The 24,632-nt window shown below is 36.3% G+C and overlaps 1 protein-coding gene across 9 annotated transcripts in view; it reads right to left on the bottom strand.

Moving 5' to 3' along the window:
- Nucleotides 1-24,632, bottom strand: part of BCAS3 (BCAS3 microtubule associated cell migration factor) — a 379,129-nt gene that overhangs the window by 262,402 nt on the left and 92,095 nt on the right. For all 9 annotated transcript variants that reach the window (XM_064523127.1, XM_064523131.1, XM_064523134.1 and 6 more), the window contains one exon: nucleotides 5,695-5,828. In XM_064523127.1, coding sequence (XP_064379197.1) covers nucleotides 5,695-5,828 — 134 coding nt within the window. The remainder of the gene's footprint in view (nucleotides 1-5,694; nucleotides 5,829-24,632) is intronic.

The raw sequence follows: 24,632 nt of genomic DNA, 5'->3' as shown, positions 1-24,632 counted from the left end.
GATCAACTTCCCTAGATCAATCTTTATTATTTCAAAACTGTTCCCAGGCATGATTCTTTCCCAAAATACTGTCTTCAAGAGACTGTTTCAACATTTACAAGTATGTGACTATAATTATGTCAAAAGATAGGAAGAAATGAAACATTTATAAACTATTCCACCGTTTCTCTGTCTGAACACAGTATGTGACATAACTTGGAATAAGTCTCTATGAAGTCGTGTCACAAAAACATTTATGCATTCCCTAAAAAAAAGAAACCTGTAAAATGTTGTGTGGCAGTCCAGGCTGGAATGTTTTTATCATTCTCTCTGTTTACCTATACTGACTGAAGTCAGTTGTAACAGCAGTTTGAGTCAGAATAACAGAAGTCTGACAGCCTAAAGATTACAGAGGACCCTGGCCATCAGCCCACTGATGCTATCATTACATTTATTTGTTCTAGGTTGAGATAATGCTGTTTTCAGGCTCTTTTTTTTCTGTTTACAATTTAAGATCAAAGAGAAAGGATCATCAGGTGACAATCTAGCTTTCATCTGCAAGTAAATGAGCTTCCTCAGCTCAAAACATGCTACACCTTACTGAAAATCTTGCAAAATGTTCTTGGATAAAAATATGAGTGCAATAAGTATTGATTCACAATGCAAGAGCCATAAGACAGAAAAATGTAACTAAAACACACATGCACATATACAGGTCTCCCCTTTACAGCTGAATTATGCAAGTGTGGATTTTCTGAGAACTTTAGTACTCTCTTTCACGTGGTTAAATGCAACCACAGTTTGCAATGAATCTTTCTGCTGTAACACAGCACAATCATACTGGTTTCTTGTTCTCTAAAAACCAAAAAACACCCAAACATGAATTTCCAAAGCACAAGTAAAACTTAAAGCCTAAAAGATATTAATCCAATCTAACCGAAATATTGACTTCTGGCTGTGTTTGCAGAAAAGTAACTTTGAAAGTTGTGACTATAAGACTCTCATGTCTCCAACCAGTAAAGTATCTGAGCACTTCACATGCTTCCACGGTTGCTGTCCTCAAAGTTCACTTATGAGAGAAAGGTCCAATTTCCACCTTACCCCACCTTGATCTTAGTCATACAAGAGAGTCAGTTGCTTAGCTAGGAACTGAACTATCTTCTCTGTCCCAGCTCAATCCTTTTTTCAGCAGACAAGGCTTCTTCCTATACTTGCTGTTCAAAGTCAGTAAATACAACATGGATTCCCAGTAACACTTCAGAAGTCAATAATGCACTGTTTCATTGTTCAAAGTATCGAGAAAGAGAATCACAAAATTCATGTTACAAAGACTAGCTGTGAATAGTCCGGGAGAACATTACTACTTACCTTAGCTCCACATCAAGGAAATGCAAGCTCAAAAGGCCTACCTTACTCTAGCACAGTATCTGTCTCCCTCAGCATCATGGAACCAACCCTGAGCAGACCAGCATGGTATATGAGCCTTGAAAAGAAGGCCACTGACAAAAGAGCCTAGATGACGACTAGCAGATGCATTCAGATCCTACTACAGGAGATAATGAACTTAAGTAGTACCAAAAATACATATGATTGTATATTGAATATCAATGCAACATGCTCTGAGCAGCATTTCAATGCAGAGAAAGCTTATTTTGCTGGGAAAATTGCAAGAGCCTCCTCCCTTTTTCTTCCAATACAAATGTTACAAATAGTATCTGATGGGATAGACTGTCAAGACAAAGTTCCCATTTTGTTTTCTGTCTGAAGTTCAGCATTCTGAAGCTTTCACTGCTTGTCCTGATAATAAAAAAAATGGGAAGAATTTCACTCTTTTCAAACCTAAATTTCATACAATTACTTAAAAGACTACTTTTACCAAGGCAAGTTCTCCTAAACTTCATACTTAATTGCACTTATGCTTTAACTTACTGTGCCTAAATCTCACTTGATCTCCTTTTATATTTTTTTATATATGTGTGTGTATGATATATATTTTATTCATACACATAAAATATGTATTTTATACATATATTTATACACACACAAGCTTATTTTTTTTAAAAAGGAAATAACCAGTCAAGACATCTAGGATCACACCACAAGATAACAGTTCTCCAAGTATGATAATTCTACATTTTTTACTTTTTGCAGACTTAGAGGCTACTTAGGTCAAGGACAAAATTTTGACATCCATGGAAGGAAACAGAATCGCTATCGACCTCTTTTCAACCAGTATGTACATTTCAGAAATGGTTAGGAAAAATAAAAATGGTCTGTCAGACAGAAATTTCTCAATCCCAAACCAGACTTTGTCATGAATTTAGAAAAAAATCAATCAAGAATGGAGCACAATATTCATTACGTTATAAAGTGACAGCACAGCAAACACATCTGAGTAGAAAGACACATGGGCGACTTAAAGACACTGCTTAATTGCGGCAAATCAATCAGAAAATACCATTATAAAAATCACAACACTTGCTACATTTTCTTTAATAAAAACTAAGCATGCAAATTAATCCACTAAAGATACTTTTGTATTTGAATGATAGAGGGGACTTCTTGTCACTTTCTCATGGGAGACAGATGAGAAATCCTAAGCCACTGGTCCGCCCTTCAACCACTACACACAATGCAAAACGGAGATTGGGAATTCTGTAGCAGAGGAGGATATGCCTGGGCTGATGGTCTAAACTGTGTGAAATCAAGATGCAAACACTGTTAGAACAGCAGATATATCCGTCAGCATTCAGGATGAGACATACATGGTTCCCAACTTTCTGCTCCCAGAGCAAAAATTGGTATGCAATGCACTGTGTGAGGCATGCGTTGCAAATCCAGTATTTTTTGGCAAAAATTGATCTTACTGTACTTTAGGTACAGTCAATTTGTGCAAGAGCAATGACCCCAAATTTGGCATTTGTTTGTCCAGCAGCTTATTCAGGGTTACTCAAACACGTACATGATACTTTCACAAGTATTACCAGTGTACCAGCTTGTTTCTCCATGAACTAAATGGTCTTATAATACCAATAGTAAGTATTTGCAAGAAACACACTAACTGATCAACAAAACAACAACAACAAAAGAAATCATGCATTAGACTGTGAAAGGAGGATATTTGGGGAAATGTGGGGTAAAACACTATTGGCCAGAAACTCATATAAGAAAGCAGATGATTTTGGTATGGGTATTAAATACCACATATAAGAGGAGCATATGATGATGCTTAAACAATTTATAACTGGTAATAACTAAAAAAATTTTGACACTGATAATCACTCATGTCCATCAACATAAATTAGAACTTTTTATAGCTCTAGTACAGAAGGTGACCTTTAAAACCATTGGCCTTGATTCGCATCTAGCTTTAAATGAGCAGGGGAAAAAAGCCTATGAGCACTATTATAATCAAGAAAGGAGGTACAGTGGCTTCCAGTGTGCAGCTCGGATTATCTGCATTGAGAATTTTAAACTGAATAGTCTCCAAAATTCTTGTCTGTCAAACGCAACTTACTCATGAAATTTAGGGAACAAGAGAGTAGAGCACAACACCATGTACTACTGTTCTCACTACAAAACTGAAAGAAAGAACATCCATCAAATTATGTAAATGTTTTTAACAACAGGTGTGTATGGGGAATTACAGGTATCAATGTGATATTGTTGCTAGATGGTTTTAATTAAGGGAGTTGTAAAATCCACCGATATGCCTTCGACTGGTTAGATTTTTCTCTGTTCTATACCCATTCCATATTGCTCATGTGCCAAGTTAAAATATACAGCAAAAAAGAAAAACGTTTTTACTCTTTCAGTTCTGAGATTTTAATGCAATACCTTCACCCAGATGCAAACACTAAATCCATAAAATTCATATCAAGAAAGATTTACTCCTAAAACTTCTCATATTTGTTTTCCAAAATACACTTTAAAATATAAATTTATAAGCTTTGAAATAGAACATCTTTGTTCCTAATGATTGGAGTCATACATTTGTTTTGAATACTGATTACAGAGTATTTCCAATATTTTGCATGAAGGCAAAACAAAAATAACTAACTAAAACACATTATAGCAGATACTCAAATAGATGACAGGGTGTATATATATATATATACACACACACAGATCTCAAACATGTGCCCTTTATACTATTTATATATTTTTAAAATATTCACTTTACTTGTTGAAACATGCTCACTTTCAAACAGTATCTTTAAAGTTTTTAATGCCTTTTCCTTAAAATCACTTTTTGTTCTTGCTCAATAGCACAAAGTGATTATAAAATTAATAACATACAAGAGCAGCACAGGTGTAACTCACTTTCCAATGTAACTGATGATTGCTGCATCTCATTCTTGAAAAGCCTAATTAGAGATGCCCTAAGATATTTTATTAAATATTAGATTTTATATTCCCCAAACCATCTAAAATCATTAGTCATTTCTTAAAAAAACAAAACAAACAACTGTTTATAATTGGCAGGATAAACTTGCTAACAAAGTGCCTCTTAAGATAAGTATTACACTTATTTTCCAAGGTACTGAATAGGCTTGTTCTTAATTTCCTCTCACTTTTCTTGCATAGATTATTCATTCTTATAGTAAACAATTGTCTAAAATATTAATTAGATTTTTCCAGCACAGTAGCAACAAGAACACTTTGGAGATGATGCAATTTTAAGCTACCAATAATTTAGATTCACACAAATTGAAACATTATCAACCACCCTTAAAAAAAGCTTTCAGATTCTCCTTGTTACAAAGGTAAGGAAAAAAAACACAGGAAAACTGCACAACCCATGGGAAAAAAAAAGGTTCGAAGCAACGATAATCATGGTACCACAGTAATCCAGGCTTCCAGTGTTAAGGTCATAATCACAGTGCCTGAGGCTTCTCTCTGTCGCACTAGTTTACATCTGCCAGACTGTCACAAGTCTGTGCTTTCAGAGGGTAATTGCATCAGCAAGTGCATTTCTTCCCCTATGGTGACATTTTTATTTATGTATTTAAAATAGGTTCTTCCACAGTTATTCAATGCTACAAAGGTGAGGCTCTCCTGATGCCTAAAAGCAGGGCAGCGAAGGACTCGGGCATAACAGGTTGCACTGCATGGATCACTGCAATACTCGCAAAAGAGTGATGTCTCTCACTTTTTTCTAATTTATCATTAAATTACTTTAATAAGCATTTTAAGGTAATTTCAGTCTTTTTCAGCCCATTCTAATCTAGCCTAATTTAGACTTCCATCTTTAGAAATGTGATTGTTATATTAACTCTGTATCACTACAGTTTCCAGCAACTTCCCCCATTTTGCTGAAGTGTAGATACAAGTTAATTGGAGTCTGTTGATTAACTCTTGCTTTCAACTCTGTGTCTTTCTTGGGCTTCTACCACCAAAGCCAAGCAAACCCTGACAGTTGCTTCACAGGCACTAGACAAATGTTTAACATGTTACATGAGAAAAGGTTAAGTACAAACACAGCTAATAATCTGGGCTCTTTGGAGGTAGTGTCATATCTGAATAAATCTGACAGCACCTCATTGTAAAGGGCAAGAATTTATTATGGTCCAGGTTAAATGCTGTGCTCTTATCCTTTTTGCAGCTATAACGTAAGAAAGGCTCTTTGTGTGCTGAAACAAACATTAAAGTGCCAACATACACAAAATGTATAAGGTGTCTGGGGATTATTCTTCAGCAAATAGTTTAACTTACTTTGGCTTCAGTCTCTCCCCTGTGAAGTGTATACAAATGATGGACGGCACTTTGTGATGATGACCAAGGATGTGTCAGTATTTGAAAAACATGGAAATCATGGCCTAACGTGTCAGTAGTGACCAGCAACATCCCTAGGTAAAATAAAAAGAAAAAAAGAAAAAAGAAAAAACAGAAAAAGCACAAGAGATTAATCGCTGCAAAAGAAGAGGCTTAAGAACTTCTATCTAGAAGGCTAACATGTTTTACATTTTGTTTTCTGTAAACAAAATATTTGCAAGACAGTTACTGAATTTGAAAGGATTAATTTCATAAAAATGAATCAGAACTTCAACTGAAATCATGTAATAGTATCACAGCTGAAGCAGTAAAGTACAAATCTATTAAAATCAATTGAAAAATCTGGAAATACTCAACCTGAAGTTGAGAATTTGTGCGACCGATGTGAAACACTGAAATGATGAACATTAGAGTGAAACCCCCAAACGCTCTTCACTGTGAAAGAGCCCATATAAAAAAAGATTGATGTTTCCACCATAATTATTTTTGGAAGTAGAAACACCATTAAAACACTGCCAAAGTAACGTATACACAAAACAATCTTGAAGCATCTCTCTTATAAATGTATGTAAGAGAAACTGTCTGATTTACTGCTTGGAAGGCAGCAAATCAGAGCCGAGCGCTTTCAAGTGAAATATTAAATTAGGTACTAATTTCATTGAAAACAGGTCACTGATGGATGTACTAAAATGATTAAATTAGAAGACCAGTACAATCACAGTAACTTATATATGCTGTTTACTTTTTTCTCCCTTTATATGTCAGTCCATAACCCAGTTTTTAAACATTTAGAAACACATATTTGAAGTCTATTTATCCTAGCACTTTAGGGTTTTATACCAAAAGAATAATACTTTTGCGCATAAGAAAAGTGTGACATCATGATAAAATTTAAGCCTCCACGAAACAAATTTCACATACATTTTTCTACATAGAAAGTTCATATTGCCTTGTTAATGAAATCTATTAAATGAGAACCCAAAATGAACCTCTGACATTTAACTACTTAAAGTGAAAATTGATTTAAGCAGTTTAATAGCTACACTGAAGTGCCTTTCACATAATTTTAAAGGTATCGTATCTATTAAAGAAGAAAAAGGAATTTTCCACTTAGGTCTGGTTGTGTTGATTCTTCACTTAAAACATAATCGAAATCTATCATCCTTCAAGGAAGGGAACTGAAGTCTCCACATTTAACAAGACACCTATTCAAAGGATAAATGATTATCTTATTTCTGTCATGAAAGAGTGTTGGCTTTCTCAGTTTATTTACACATGGCTCCACAATTCATCTTTGCCTCTTCTACTCACTGCTGCTAAACAAATGTATCTACTACAAGTTCAAAACCTCTCATGTATTAAGGTCCTAGCATATACCCCTTTAAAAATTTTAGAATTGGACAGGAAGAGGAAAAAAAAAACCTCTCAAGTATTGAGCAGCAGAGAAACACTCTCAGTAAAGATTAAGCTAAATTAACTTCTCACCTTTTCTACTTAATCACAGCTACCACATCACTACATTGCTGTCCTGGCTGTTTTCCCTCCTTAACCCTCCCGAAGACCCTCTCCCCTCAGGCCCAAACAGGAGGACTGCAGCAGCCAAAGGCCTGACCTTACAGGCCTTACGACACCAGTCCAAGGGCTCCTCCTTCCTCCGGGCAGAGGAGCTTCGTCAGAGAACAGGTCTCAGTGGAGAGGAAGAATAGCACAACGCTTACGCCCTTAAGCAGGGAAGTGCAGAACTAGCACGTGAACATGTCGATGCCTCAGTTTCTCTGATTACAGCTTTTATGAAGTAAGGATCTTGTGAATAAATACTTCAAAGACTATGAGGCGCACCAGTACCATAGTATTAAGGTACAAAACTGCAGATAAATCTAAATTGCATTTAGAGACAAATTTGCCTACAAGTTTCCTTTCAGCTTGACCACTGATGCTGTTAGGGATTGGACAAGAAAGAGGCCACCCACATTGCACACATCCATTTCCTCAAAATCACCCAAATGCAGAATCTTATGTCTGACCTCAGCAAGATTCTCTCCAGTAGACATACTTTTACTGCTAAAGGCTGTTACTCTGACTGTGTGTGTTAGAAATGAAAGGCAGTTTGTTATGGGGCTAGGAAATCCATGAGTGCATTTGGGTATTATGTTTGGGCGGTAAGGCATGTGAGTTGAGGTTGGTCTGGATGTTAATGTTGGCTTAAATGGCAATTTCCTTGATTTGTAGTGACTGTGTTGATAGGAAATACAGCTAAAGTTGCTCAAGTGCAAGTCAGCCAAGTCTTTAGTGTGGGATTATGCACACAATTTGCATTAATTCTGTTCTGAAACATCACAAAATATACTTCCCTTTTAGTAAAGTGTGCGGTCCTCAATAATACATACCATTTCCAGTGGAGAAAACTGGAAGCGAATAGGGTTTCTGTGCTAGAATTAGGCTGCCACTATTACTGGAGCAAGGATATTCCAAAAGATCTAATTCAACACAGTATGTATTTATTTTCTATATACCATGTTTGCCTCTCCTTACACATTAGACAGCTTTATATGGAAAATGAGCATGCTTTTGATCCTCTCAGCTTCTCTTTTTCCAAAAGTCCTTTCCATCTGCATGGAGAGAAGTTAAAAGAGATGAATACGTAAGGCTTCTCTCAACACTGAACAGACAGCCTCAGCAAAAGTAGATTTTTTTCCCCGCTCCATAAAAGTGCTAGAAGTCTTTTATAAATACATATGCAGAGCTGAGTGCACCCAGAGATTAGAGCACAACATTCCTCACGTGTATTCCATCACATGGCACAGCGCAATGAAGACCATAAAAAACTCAGAAAGAGCCAACAATCTGTCTGGAAGCTGGAGACAGAAAGCTGCGTAATAATTACAAGACTGTGAAAACATAGGAATTACCATACTGCATTGTCTATCACATCTATCCATTGTTTAGCTAACCAGTATCTTGTTTCCAATACTGGCTAGAAATGCAGGTGTCCATGGATGGTGCAATAAACCCCACAGTAAGCAGACATGATATAATTTCACCCTTCTTCTGCTCACAAAGATTTTGTTTTTCCAAATCTGTAATGTCTATGTACCCAGAGCAGGACCTTGCTAGGGCGCTCGCTTTGATAGCCCATACACTAAAATTAGAACAAAAGAGAGAAAATTAACACAGTCTCTGTAAACAAAGTACATCCCACAAATTCTTAAGGTGTTCTGTATAGGGTTTTACCTGTTCACTCTTTTGATGACATGTGGAGTGTCTGGACAAATTAAGTAGTGAAATGTGCTTGCGTTTCTATAGTTCTGATCAGTTCCATATGATGTAAATAGTTCTTGGTTCCATATTAATGTGCTGTTCTTGCCTTTGGGTTTTGGGGTTTTTTTGCTAGCTTGAAGGAGTAAAGAGGTGAAAGGTAATACAGCATTTGTGGGTGGAAGGAAGTTAGTTTAAAAATAGAAAGATGGGCGGTATCTGATTTGGCAATTTTGTCTGTCTAATCTAAAATCCTGCTGTCTGTCACTATTTGGAATAAAAGCATTTCATTAGATGAAAGCCTAAGGAAAACAGGCCCTTCATTATATTAGCAGCTATTTTTCAGTACGTTAAAAAGGGCTTTTCTTATACTCACGTTTGCATTTGAAATACAAAACATATACTTGCATAAATTGCATGAATGCAGAGGTCCCGAGCACAATACCACAGATGTGAAAGAACATATTTATAAGGCAATCAGTACTTTAAAATATCTTTTTTATTGTTTTTATTGAAACAATAAATCACTCATTTTAGAATATTTGACTTCTTTTTTTGGTGTGGTATTTGCCATCTCTCTTTACTTCACACTGAGAAATCACAATTTTCAACTATTACAGTTCAGCTATTTAGTTTCTCACTCCATATCCCTGCAACAGAAGAACACTGCCCAACTCTGTAACACCATACAGAAGTACCTAATCCTTGCAAGAAACATGAACTTGAATCATGGTAGTTACCTCGCTTTCACTTTCAAGTGCAGGAAACACACTCAGCTTTCTAAAAGATCTTGTGACAGTTTTCCCAATAAGTTGTTTAGATGGGAAACACGGGTTAAAGCTGTCGTAAGTTTATTCCAAGATGTATTCTCTTACGATGCTATATGTATATGTACATATATCTTATGGCACTGTATGTATGAATAATCATAGAAGAAAAGTGAATAATTTCCAAGGATTTCCTGCTTATTTTTCAAACTGGCATTAATCCCTGTTTAGCAGGTAACATCTGAAATCAATTGAAAGTCTTGCACATACAGAACCCAGTGAAAATTTATGAGTAAAGGAGATATTACTTAGTATGTATCTCGCTCCAAAACTTTTGAGTTTTCTTATCCCGAATGTGAAGGGTGCAGCTAGGTTAAATTAATGACTGTTTTACTGTGTGGTTTTTCAAATCCATAGAGATGATTAAAATCTAGTTTAAAAGGAACTGATATCCTAGATGCAAAAAAATTACTCTAGCCTTGTTTTAGCTGACAGATACATTTGCCTTAATTTAAAGCTTCCTACTTTTCATGCATACTGTTTGGGAAATAATAAGCTTCTTTCAGAATAGAAATGTTAAAAAGTACAGAGAATATATGCATAAAAGGAAAAACTAGTACAGATGTAGACTGTGGGTTAAGAGCTATTTATGCAGTATCAGAAGACTAAACCAGACTCTGGCCTGGCCATAAACTAAGCCCACGCCCTAAATGAGGTGCCAAGCCACAAAAAGCATTTGCGTCAACTGGGAATACAAGGAAAAGAAGGACTTCTAATTATAGGGCCTGGAAGCGGAAGCCTAGAGTGATTAGGAGTTTAGGCGCTGCTGTATGTTTATCTGGGAGCTTCCTCTCTCTCTCAGCCCGGGTTTGATAGATGAGGGTTGGCCTAAAGGGTGGGATTGAAGTTGCTGATGGTACACAGCGTTCTCCACAATCCAACAGAGACAGAGACTGAATACTAGGGCTTCTGCGGCCTTGTACGAACATAACTCTTTTCAACTAGGCGTCAGCTGGTTAGCCCAAAAGGCAAAATTAGAGAGTAGCAAATCTCAGTTGGGTACTTGCTATAAAATCTAGGAAACCTGAGTAGCTTAAGCATCTCCACCACATCCTATTTATAACACCTATCTAATTGCATAGTTGTTTATTATGTGCATACAAACAAGATGCACACAATTTCACCTTGGGTTTAGGTTTCATGAGTAAATTCACTTTAAATAATGCCATCTTTCAGTATAACAGAAGGGTTTTTTCTCCTCCTAAAACAATGTCATTCTGTAATTATATACTAAAGAACTCAACACATTCAAGCTGTGTTGGATTTGGCTTTAAACACACCAAGGGCACAAGTTTTAAGAAATCAGGCATACAACTGCGTAAGGAAAATATATAGGCATGGATATACTTAATTTAAGAATGTAGGTCTTATATTTGCACACGCATATAGCCAGAGACCTAAGTAGGCATTCGCACCAATATGCTATTTACACAGTGATACAAAAAAAAAGTGAACAATTTCTCAGACTATTTTGTCAATATGAGCATAGATACCATGAAATGTTAATATTATGCTTTGTAGGTTTTCAAATTACAGGATCTGAGAGCTCGGTGGAGCTATGCTGACTTACAGTAGTTTCTGATTTAGTCCATATGCGTTTCAGTATGTTCCTGCTCTCTCGATGCTAATTGTGTTCCATTGTGTTCTACCCCATTACAGCTCCTTTGTGAAAGGAGCCTCTCAAAGCATCTTGCAAGAGTGACAAAATTTATATGGTCCATGTCTTTATGAAACACATGACCTGACCTATGAACAGTATCTTTATTTATACCCACTTAACTCCTCTCTGAGGAAAATCCCAGTCAAAATATAGCCAAACATTAATGCTGCTAAACCCCTAGAGGTATGGGTGGGTGGGTGGATGTATCTCCAAATGCAATACGTCTGCCACAGTTTAAAAAATTGGTCACTAAAAATCTGACTTAAATTAAAAAGAGTTGATTTATGGATTTTTAAATGAACATAACACCAAAATGCACTAAAATAAACAAGAAAATACATAAGAACACACAAATTGCTTTAAAATAAATATTTTAAAAAGCAATAAGCTAGAAGAAACAAAAGAAAAAGATCTTTTGTGACTATATGATTAGAAATCACTGTACTCTGAAGATCACTATACCCTAATAAGACAATTAAGACAATTATATATTTAATCTGACTCTCTAGAGCTTGGGGTGGATGTATGGAAATTATCAGACATTTACCACGTCCAACAGATGGTTCAATGGTATGCTTTATATATTTAAAAACAAACAAACAAAAATACTATTCAACAGTTTCAAACACTAACCAACTACAGCTGACGGCCCAATAAATACTAAATCTTTATCAGAATGGGTTTCTCCCTCCCTAAACTAAAGCAGGCACACTGAGGGCAGCACAGTAAATGAGGGCAAAAGATCAAAAGGAACAGACTCCCTTTTCTTTTAACCCTGCTTGTAATTCCTCCAAAAGGGATACAAATCCATAGCCACTACTGTTAAATTAGTGTTTTGGTTTGTGTTAGTTGCAGAGATTGCAGTAAATATTTTTATTGCTGAAACATATTATTGTGTTTTTCTCTTTTCATTGGAATAACCATAAAGTAAACGTTACAGAGACGGGGTAAAATCTTGACCTTCCCGAAATCTACAGAAGTTTTGCCACTGACTTCAAGACGGGAAATTCTTTTACCTTTTCTATACAGTTGAGTATCTTTAACCCATAAGCAAGTTAACAACTCATTAAAATTGCCGGCTGTCCTAAACAACTGCTCAAATATTTCAGTGTATTTTAGAATTAATTACAAACCTACCATGTATCAAAAAGTGTATTCATCACTATTGCTACTCAAGCACATTAATATTTAGACATGTGCCCACACACTTCTTTAATATATTCAGTATTATTAGAAGTAACTTTATTTGTGATTTTGACAAATTCTAACAAAATGTAAAATTTCCATTTAAAGACCACAAAAAGGTGACTGAAGCACTATCCTTCATTAAACTGTGAGATTTTCTACAGCAGAGTAGAAAAAACATGAAGAAATGGAATATATTTTTAAATAATGTTACATTAAAAACATACATTTGTCCTAAAGAAGCTAAATAAATATAAAACCCTAAAGCTCCCTTTTTCTTAAAAACAAGAAATAGGAGACTGCAAGAAGCACTGTAGCTACTCAATAAAAACACAGAAATAGAGGATATACTGAATAAGACAGGAGGCTTAAGACCATCCTCTTCAGGGCCTCAGATCAAACAGACTTGGTAGCAATGAAACAAGCTGTACTTTGTACATAGATAGAAAAATACATTTATATATGAGCTCTGTCAGCAGCAGAAGAAAGGTGATAAAGCACAATGATTTATCACACATTTCCAGCAATACAATATCTTATTTGCATGAAAATATCAGTTTGATGACAATGGAAAGAAATGTTTCCTAGCTTGTCCCCCCACTGAAATATCAAAACTTTGAATGAGGAAATGGGCACTAGTCAAACCGTCTAAGAACTTCTATCATTAACTAATGCTTATTTCTGGTTTCCAGATAAATTTCTTGGGAGTTTCAGTTTTGTCCCATGTTCTCGGCTGATTTTGATAAGTTTAAAGCTTACATTAAAAAAAAAAAAAGAAGAGATCTGAAAAGTTCTGAATAAGGGTGGGAAGTGATAGATTTAACCTATTGATAATCACAGGTGAGCAGATCTTTCTGAAATTTAAAGGGGGGAAAAAAAAATCAATGTACTGAGAAAAACCATACTATTAGCCTTCTTTTTAAATACATTTCTTCCACCCAAATGACATGAAGCTGCACAGCACTGATTACAGGATTTCATATGCATTTCTTCCCAGATTTAAGATCCTCCTCAGGGTGCTCCCAAGGTTAAATTCACAGGAAACAAAGGGTAATTTTATTTAACAGTATTTTTAAACAATACTTATCTAAATCATGGCTATCTGAAATGCACTAATTCTTTAACAGAGAACTTAATTGAGCCAAGAATTCCCCCTCTCTTTATTTACATTATATCCTAAAGTCTTCCACCCTCAGGTAGAAAATGCTCTAGTTTTAAGGAGAAGAAAAAAAGATAGAAGAATATACACAAATTACAGAAGAAAACCATACTGAAATAACTTCACAAAGAAGGCATTCTCATTCATGTCAACCTGGCTAATCACAATGATAAGGCAATTTGTCATTGTTCAAACCATACTTTGTGTCAAAATAGACTAGCTTTTCTTCTCTCTGCTAAATCCTCGTTTACACATTCGCTGCTAAAAATTCTACTGTTAGCACTTTTCCTTCAGAAAAAAACCATAAAGCAAGCTATAGGTCATAAATTATTTCTCACCTTCTGCCCCAGGATATATATATATATAGTACATGCCAAATAAATAGACACAATCTTTGCAATTGCAGTTCATCACTTATAATGCCATTATTTTTAATATATCTGTCTTGAAAGGCCACAATTCCTGATGAAAATCAAAAGTCAAAATAAACAGAGAAAAAGCAAAGAATTTTTTGGTCATTAAGTAACTCAAGCTCATTTTACTCTAGGTGACACATCCTCGAGGTGATGATCAAAAATAGGATTAATCACGCAAGCTTGAGAAGAAAGTTGCAGTCATGATAAATGTCCAAGCACGGATGAGAAGCTGGCTGCAGCCATATCAGTGCTGGAATTATAAAAAGTGCTTTTCATTATAAAAGACGTCTCCAAACATTAACTAATCTATATGACTAATAAAAGTCAGGTTTTACACCTTATTTAGTAAAAGGAGAAAGAGAAAGATTTTCATTTAATCTGGGAGGCACCATCAGCGCTTCCCAACAATCAAATAAGGTATTTTTCTGCCCACTTGCTCTGATCAATGGGAAAAACTTCTGCAGAGACATTCCAATTTAAACCTCTTTAACTATTAACTCAAGGCCACCATCACATTTCAATATAGAGCATTTAAATAATCAGAGGAATTTCAGGTCCGTTAAAGGTGCAGTCAGGCATCCAAAGGGGTATACAGTTTAATCTGTTTTACTGCTGGTCCAACATTAATTTTCTCGTTATTAATGGATGGAAAAGCTCTTTTGTAGCCAAGGAAGCGTAATTATTCAAAATTTAGATGTGTTGCACTTCACAGCTCTCAGCTGCTAAGCTGGCAGGAGTAACACTTTTGGAAAGCAGATCAATCATTCATTACATTTAAAGGGAAAAACAGATACTTATAAAACATCAGCACTTTTTACTCTTTCATTAGTTATTTGAATTTCTTATTTTGAAAGTCTATTTGACATGAAAATTACCATCATTAAACAACAACAAAATTAAAGTTAAAAAAAACCAAAATGGACTTGACATGTCATTTACTGGTTACGGCAATGGATTAAGAATCAGAAATCCTATGTTACATTTTCTCTGTCGCTGAGTTACTGTGTGACCTTGAACAAGTGACAACTCAATCTCTCAATTTACCTAAAGTTAGGTTTCACTCCCTAATATTGCAAGTTTGAAGTTCTTACAGTTAATTTGCAACATATATATATTCTTTTTAACCTCTCCTCCTCTAATAAATTGGATTTACATCCTACCAATAGCTTCAATTTCTGCTCTGTTTTTCTCTACACTATTTGCAGTCGTCTTTTCTATCCCCTTTTCCTTGCACGACTGGAATCACGCCACTATTCACTCCATCAGCCACCAGAGTCTGAAAAGTCTCCTCCTTCCTGTTCGCCGAGAGCTCCGTTCTTCTTCTTGAAACCCGATTCTCTGGAATCTTTCTTCACAAATAATCTTGTCCTTAACTCGCTAACAATCAAGTCTTGCTCCCTACAACTTGCCTATCTTCCATGGAAGCCACCTTGGTCCAAGAACACATCCCAGCCTAAGCATGCAAGGTAGCTCTGTGAATTTACACTTCTGTGCACTAAGGCTTACGTACGTGAGAACGTACCTCCTCCCATCCTATCAACTTAAATGTTGGTGCTCCTGTCAAATTGAAGGAGTACTTACCTACCGATACTGTAATGTTCTACTTGTATTATAATACTTCCAGTTCCTACTTAAGGGCTTGTATTGAAAAATATTACTTTTGCAATAGAAAGTCCTTTTCAGAGGCTGTAAGTCCAGTTACCTGCTTTAACAGATCTGCAATTGAAGCACAACCTCTAAGAAAAAGTTCTAATAGAGAATAATCCTCATCTTTCCTGGGTACCCACAGCTACCTACTGGATTTTTTGTAGATGCAGTTCTTGGCGCAAAGCCTCCCCTCCCCAGCCATAACTGAAAAACAAGGCACTAATCTTATAACTACAGCAAAGATGGATTAAGCTTTAAAAAAACTTCAAATAGGTGCACAAGGTTCCACTCGTAACTCAATTCCTAAAACAAATCCACGTGATAGATACATCTGTAAGTATGCTCCCAGGAACAAGGGATAAGAGCAAAGAAATCAAAGCACTGCTGCTCATCAGCAGTTTCTAACTTTATATCCAAGTCCAAATTGGCTAGTCTCAGACTAACAGCAAAAGTAAAAATCTGAAACTGGGAGGTCCTGCAGTCCCTGTAATAAGTTACTGGCTTGTACTATTACAGTTACTATGCAACTACAGGGTTTTTGGAGGAATTCATGCCGAAGGCTGTGCCAAATGCGCCATACACGGAAACGGAAAAGGGGAAGGTGCATGCATCTGAGCGGCTGCCTGTTATAACTACAGAGCTCTGCAGCGACTACACTACCTCATCTGAAACCCTTGGCAGAACAGACCTTAGAAAATCAGTATGGAAAACATAAGGTTATGACCACTTCAGATCCTACACTGCAAATTATCATTGCTGGAAAAAAGGAATTAAGACCTAACTACTATTTCCTGTTTTGCCAGTCTCAGTACGTCCTTGGGTAGCTCAGCTTACCTCCCAAAATTATTCGCTAAATCCGTGTGCATAACTGGAGACTTTCTAGAGAAAATGGAACTGCAGAGGAAAACAGTGCCGCGGATCCCACTGAAGTCAGAGAGAACACAGATGTCCTAGCGTCTTCCAAAAATCAAACTAGACGTTTGAAATTTGAGGCACTCAGAATTAGAGGACATGTCTAAAGTTTAGGGCTGACTACTCTTTGCCTCACTTCTCTTTATAGCTTATAGTCATGATAATGACACAAACTCACTTTTTCACTTATTTACACATAAGCATCCTTGAGACCTGTGACCAAAGAGCACTATAATAATTTGTATAAAGCTTGCAATGTACTCTTCAGTCTAACAGTTAAAAAGGACAGGCAAGTGTGTTATTCTGTGAAGGTCTGATTTATACACTTTGTCTTGAGCAAAGGATAGCCAGGTTCTGTTTCTCTGGATAAGCCAGAAATTGTTCTTTGCTTGTGTAAGACTAGCCCAAGTCACTGGCACAGAACAATACATAAAATCAAAGGAAATATAGCTACGTGATTAGTTGCCACGGTGGATAGCTGGCAGCCCTCGCAACGTTCATAAGGAATGCTGCCAGCTTTAAGAACAAAAATTAACTGTCTCAAATTTCTATAAGGGCTGAGAGGCAAATATCTCAATAACCTGGCAGAAACACAGCATACTGCCTGGAAAAATGCTACCAGAGTTCAACTGGAGGCGGGGGATTTTACTTCAGACACCGAGGTCATTCACCCTAACACCCACTTACAGCACTGCTGCACAAATCCAGCGGCCAGAAAGCGTGGAGGTTTCTCTGTTTTATGAAGTACATTTTCTTCCTGTCTTACCACCACCGACTCCACCACAGCCCTGACCGAGAGAACATGCGCTACTAAAACACCCAGACGAACTGCAACAGCCTGCAAAGGATGTTTCTACCTAATTGCCATAGAAAATTCTCCTTCTACCAACATATGCCAAGGGATACACGAGTGGAAAATAATTTCTCAAGGAGGCAGTAACTTCCCCTTGGTTGTCAAAAAAAATGGTCAGTGCTGCCGGGGAGGGAAGAGAGCCCCGCGCGCTGCCTGCGTGCGCTCCGGCAGCAGCCCTCGGCTGCGGGACTGCTGCTGAACCTGCGATTCCACCACGCGTATGTCGCCGAGAGCAGTGATATAAAACACACCTTCCTCTGCCAGCAAGAGAGGATCTGGCCCTTCCTCCCCTCTATGGGAGAAGAGAAGGAAACTTATTGACCCATGCACTAGATAAATGAACAGACTATCCATTAACTAGTGAATTGCACAGAATGAAATTATGTTAGAGACAATAAAATGAATACAACTTTAAAGTGTTCATTAAAACTGTCACCAACCATCTAAAATTTAACCTATAAACCACAGCTATCATTTATATGTCCTAAGAAAAGCTTGCTAAAAAACATGATTAACCTGTGCAATGATCAATAGCCTTGACACACAGTAAATTTTGTAGGCAAAATACCTACAGCTGATTGTACAATATTTTCCTAGACATGACAAGAAAAAAGAAAACTAAGCCTGATCACACACTTGTTAGCTAAAAGCTTTAATGTTAGAAAACATACTTCAGCTAGATATCAATGATAGAAGTCTCTAACCGATACGCACTCTCTTGGGCAGTCAAAAATAGCAGAGAAAAGGTTTTATCATCACTTAATACATGATTTCCAGTTTAAAAACTTGACTTTAATCAAAACCTAAACTTTATTACAATTAACATCTTAAGCACCGAAAGTCAACATTTTGATTTATGAATTGCACCCTGACGTATAATTCAAATTTGATTCTTTTTCAATATCTCTAGGAAAAGGGAGTTTGGGGGTAAAACACACATTTATTTCTTGTGTTAAATCTAGTCCAAATACTAACTCAAGCTAACCCGAAAAAGAATATTCATCTCTGTACTTCGTATTTCTATAAATACTAGAAAATCCTAATTTTAAGACCCTAAACCACACCAAATAAACAAAATCCAAAAATGCGTTAGCCACAACACTGAATATAAATACTGAAAAAAGTTCCTTTTTCAGATAACCCCCTCAAAAATTCTGTCCCACATGAAACAAATTTTGTAGACAAAAGATACAACTGTGTGTAATATATTTTTACATAAAAAACTGCCAGAATTAGAGGGTAGGGATTTTGGTTATTTCCAGGCTTGTGGATAACATTTGCTATAGCAAGATGAGCAGCTGGTCTAGATTCAAAGGCTAAACCAACTGTTTCCTGTCACATTTAGCAGCCCAGCATCATTCAGTCTTAATATGAGGAAAAAGGTGAAAAATTTCATAGCTTGCATCACTGTACAGTCTGTATTAAATCTCTTAATCTATGTAACTTTCAAAATTCAATTATTTCTTACCTTCTTCAGAAATACTAAGATATGACTTTACACTGAAAATATATACCTTCCATTTTTAAATAGAAAGTTATAGTAAGAAAAAGGCTTTTAGCCGTCACTCTTTATAAAACTTAATTAAACTTGGCATGTCTATAAAATTTTCTGTTTTCCTAGAGAATGGAGGGGAATCTTACAGTTTATCATAAAATGTGGCTGATAGAAATGATAAATATAATGTAAAGATCTGTCTGCCTGGAACTGATTTCTAAAACGTTGCTCTTATTTCCTTCCTTATGGATTCTATTTTTATTGCATTACCTAAGGCTTTACAGAACTTGCTTAAGTGTGGACAACAGTGTATTTAGTAACTAATATTCAACTTTAGCACAAATAAAATGTCTATAATTTGCTTTTAAATGTGGTGAAGTTAAGACAATTTACTAAAATAAAACTGTAGCCCCATACACTCTAAAATTACTCTTAAAAGTGTGTATAACAGTTTCTATCGTATGAATAGATGTGTATAATTTACACACAAGTTGGTTTTAATTATCACAGTTCATAAAGGCCCTTATACCTTAGATCTGTCAAAATGACTAGAAGAATTTTGTTAGTTTTTAAACACGGTTTTAAAAAAAATGCTATAAAAGGATCCTCCCTTTTGGCCTCCTAAAACTGAGATCCTTTAAGCAAGTCCAGTTTGCTAATATAACTGAAAAGCAGATCCCATGATGCTTCTCAGTTGCGTGATTTACAGACTTTGAAAAGTCGCACCAATCGTGACTCCGTTTCAAGGCTGACGGGACTACCTCACACCACCCATAGCGAGTCCTGCCCAAATCATGGTACTAAGCCATAGCGCTCCCTGCCAACATCATAAATGCTGCCATTAAAATATTTGTTTTAATTCTGACCTCAGAGTCACAGCTAATAAACAAGAAAGGCAATGAGAAATTGAAAAACAAACTAAATGCAGCTGTTGGACTGGACGTTTCACAACCGTGTTTAACTGCATCCTTTAATTTCACGTCTATGAATAGAAGCCATACACCACAGACTGCATGCCAGCCAGTCAACCAAGCAGCATTTTCTCTCCAGTTCATTTTGCAGCGTTATTCTGTCATGTAAATTTTACCATATTTTTAACTTTTCCTTTGAGATGCAATTTGCAAACAATGGCTAACTATTTGCTCATGGTTTCTCATTAGAACATGTGCTACCAATGGACAGCGTTTGTGTCATTTTTCCATAATCACTCAGTCTTCCTCACAAAAGGAAGATACGTTATTTTTGTATGTATAAATTCTTGTTTGCGTGTGTCAATCCAGAGACCATTTTAATATATCCCGTGACCAAATGATTAATATTTTAAAAACAATGCATTACCAAAATCACATGAAAGAACTAGATACAGGGGAATGAAACATTAAGCTTATGCTATTCTATAGACTTCCCAAAACTTACTGAATTACCTCTAAGAACAGAAGTATTACTTTGTAAATACATCTTCATACAATCAGTGAAAATAACTTGCAAAAATTCACAGGATTACTCATTAATTAGGCATAGAATCAGGGAGCTGAACATACTTGAAAAAATCCATTTAGAAATGGTAAACAGAGGTCACATACTTTTAATATTGTAGATCTAAATGAAGAATCAGATGATAAAAAAATTAGGAGAGTAAGAAAAGTAACATGTCTTATTTATTTTGGAATACATTCCTTAAATATGAAGAAAAATAATACACAATTGTATTTTGCAAAAAGATAAGACAAAGCACGCTGGTGTGTTTTTCAAATATGTAACAAATGTCCTCTTTTCAATTTTCAGGTTTAGTACGTGAAAAGATGAGACATGCCATCTCACAGCCCTCCAAAACTAAAGATTTTGTATCCTTTCCCCCCCCCCCCCTTTTTTTTTTTCTTTTCTTCTCATGGAGTGGCAGGGGGGGAATAGTCTCAAAAAACAACCACTTCTCTTTTAAACATCTGGAAATCTTGATCAAGGATTTCCAAATAATATATTGCTTTAGAACTTTATATAGAGATAGCTGGAAAAAAAAGGGGGCGGGGGGAGAGGAAGCAGGCCTAAGGCCTCCCAAATCACATGTAAGTCTTAATTCCCAGGACCATCTCAGTTCCGATTTACATCAAGTACTTTACCAGGGTCCTAAGGCTTACCCACATGAAAGTATGAGTAAAACAGTGAACACTTATACTGAAAGGAACAGAAGAAAACTAAAATTTTTTAAATAGCAGACAGAAATTTCCATAGCAGGTCACGCCAGTGGTCTGTGTAGCCTAGCGTATTTATTACTAGTCACTGTTGTTAAAGGCAATCATCTCGATGCCTATGACTGAAGATGGAACAAAGTGAATTAGTTTTAATGGACTATGGCTGACATCAGAATTGGTGAGGTTTTTTTCTCCTTTCTAAATTACAATGTCTAATAATACAACATAATGAAAAAGAGGATGTTTGTATGGTTCCTTCAGTCTCCAGTCTAGAGACTCTCTAGTTTAGACTAATCTAGTTTATCATTGAGCAACTGATTCTAATTGGTAACATTTAATCCTCTCCCTTCCCTCTCCCCATTTCCTCTTCCCATTTCAAACCCTGCATACACTTATAATTCCTGGCAGGCTATCATCAACACATTAAAACCTTGGAGGCTTTTTCGTAAACATCTTAAATTAAATAACCCCCATGGTGTATTCCTTCCTTTTGTGACTTTCCAAAATTTAGCCCAGGGTACCTTCATCCAGAGTTTACATAATAAGCTCGTGTCAATTTACATTATGTAGCAGACAGGATTCTTCCATGATACTACAACGACTATGACATTCTTTAAACTGTTTGTACCTGTTTAAGTAAATACATGTATGTACATATACATACATATATATATAGATATATATATCTATATAGAGAGAGAGATTAAAAAGGCAGTTTAAAGCTTAACCCCCTCCTAATGAAAAGTTCTTGCGTAACAACATTACATTGACAGAAGAAAAATCCTAGCATGAAAAAAAAGTCTTGTAAAATTCTTATCCTGACTGCATTCTAATTCTGTTCAAAATTCAGCCATAATAAATACATAGCTTAGTGTCAATATTGTTGTTTTATATAATACAAAAGAAATTTGTTACTTGCTGAACAGAATTGACATTTCCAGATATCTTATATTCCTTAGCAGGGAAGAGGCCAAATCATAGTTACAACAAACGGTGGACAGAATGAAGACTGTTGTCCTCTACATACAGTGTCCCCACTCTACTAACAGTTGTTCTGCCAGCAGGACCCCACTTCTGGCCATCACCATCACCAGGGGCCCCACAGCAGCTTCCTCTTGTACGCAGGTACCCTTGCCATGTATCACGATGCATCAGTCACAACATGAGCAGGAGCTGTGGTATACAGACTTAACATGCCCATGTAAGCCAGATACAGGGAATAGTTAACACTTTTCAAAGGTATTTGAGATTCTGCAGGCACACAAAGCAATTGCTGCAGTATCTGTCAGTCACAACTGGTTTTCTAAATGACCATAAGTGATAAGAGCCAGAGATTTTTTTTTATGGTGGAAAAAATAAAAGCAAACACAGAAATGCCTCCTAGAGTCCCTTCATACCCCAGAGAAGACATGGGTTCTATACAGATCTACAGGGTTGCATGAAAGAAATGCCATACTGCTTATTAATATTACTTATTAATCTAATATATACTCCAAAATCAGATCTCTCTCTTGTTAATATGTGGCATTTTTTTCCATGGCACTTGGCAATGCTGAATTATTGCTATAACAACATTTATTTTATTCAAAATTAGATCTCGAAAATCAAAACACGAGTACTTTAGAAGAGGGATCTTATCTTCATGTAAGTCACAAAAGCAACCACTGACATGTGGCATTAGATAAATAAATCATTATTTTGACATTTGATAATGTGTACATAAAACTGTCAATTTCCTAGAGGAGGAAGATATAAGAAATACTAATATTTGAGCAATTACATATAAACAAAGCATAAATAACACCGTCAAGTCACCTGAACTTGAATCTGGAATCCAATTTCTTAAGCACATTCCCAAAAACAGAACAAGTGTATTATACAGAAAATGTGCCCACTGGCAAGAAGCAGCACCGGCATCAGTGCTCACAGCACAACTGGCAAATGGGACAGACGGAGGAGGCCTGCCTCCTAATTTTTATTTTTACCAACTAGAACAAACCTCAAGTCCGCATCCCACACCTGCTTCCCAAAGAGTCAATCGGCAACAACCGGCAAGGAGCACCAGCTCTGTTTCACTTCCACTGAACTGCTACGTATCCACTAACCTATTAAAATGAGCAATATCAAGCAGAGAGGCAATAACAATATATGCACGGACCTAGCTTTTAGAAATTCCGTAAAACCAAGGGATTTTGTGGCTAAAACTCCTGGTCACAATTTTTTTTTTTTTTTGTAGTGCAAACCCTCTCTCCCCCACCAAAACGCAGCAAGCACCCCTTCCCCCACCCTGCAAACCACCTCAAATTCTTTTATTTAGTATCTGACTAAATACTAAATGAAATACAAATTAGTATTTGAAGTTCACAGGAAAAAAACAGAGAAAAGCTAAACTGCCAGAAACTGCAGTTTCTCCTCCTGATTTTTTCCCCTTCTTTCTCAGGTTAAGCACAATTTGCTGTAGGCCTTAGACTAAGACTTTTACAGTCTCCCTAAAATCAACTGACCCAAGCCAGGCTTTTACTATCATAAGGGTCCAGAAGATGAGTACAGGGACATGTTTGGCACCATTAAAAAGTCTAAGGTGTCCCTTGACTATACTCAGAAATGATATTTCAAAAGTTTGCTATTTTATTACGCAACCAATCATATTTTCAGAGAGGCCATAGATCTAATATAAAAAATAAATGCTATCAGTATGCCAAGTTTATTCTTTCTGTGAATACCTCAAGAACAGAAAAGAAAAAAAATTCAATAGATTTGCCTTGAATTTAACCAAAAGCTGGGTCTAAGGCCCACAAAAGTCACTATAGATGTGCCTACACAGCACAATAAAGGGCTCTGCAGAGATACCCCTGCTTGGTCTTTCATGGTTTTGGCTTTGTAACACAGTAATGTAAAATGCTGCATTTACAGCATGCTCAGGTAGCCAATGAACCTAGCATGGATCTCCACCTGGATCATTTACCCTGCTGGGGAAAACAAACAAAAACAAAAAAAAAGGAACAAAACAAAGCACATCGGCAAGAGTCCAGCCATTGCTTGCAATAGACTTTTGATCAGGACTGCAATAATTTAACATATCTTGGTCATTGTAAGTGCAGCAAAGGATTTCTTTTTGGTTTCTAAAAGAGCAGTTAGGGGAAAATATGACTGCCATTTACTGACATCAGTGAATCTTTTGCCTTCACTGCTGAATTTTCAGAAGAAAGTCCTATAATGAAGCAAAACATACTATCCCTTCCTAGGAAAAGAAATGATATCCTACAAGATCCCTAAATTT

This window comes from Dromaius novaehollandiae, chromosome 19, assembly GCF_036370855.1.
Source record: "Dromaius novaehollandiae isolate bDroNov1 chromosome 19, bDroNov1.hap1, whole genome shotgun sequence".
Classification (NCBI taxonomy): Eukaryota; Metazoa; Chordata; class Aves; order Casuariiformes; family Dromaiidae; genus Dromaius; species Dromaius novaehollandiae.
This window is presented reverse-complemented; position numbering and strand designations above follow the sequence as displayed.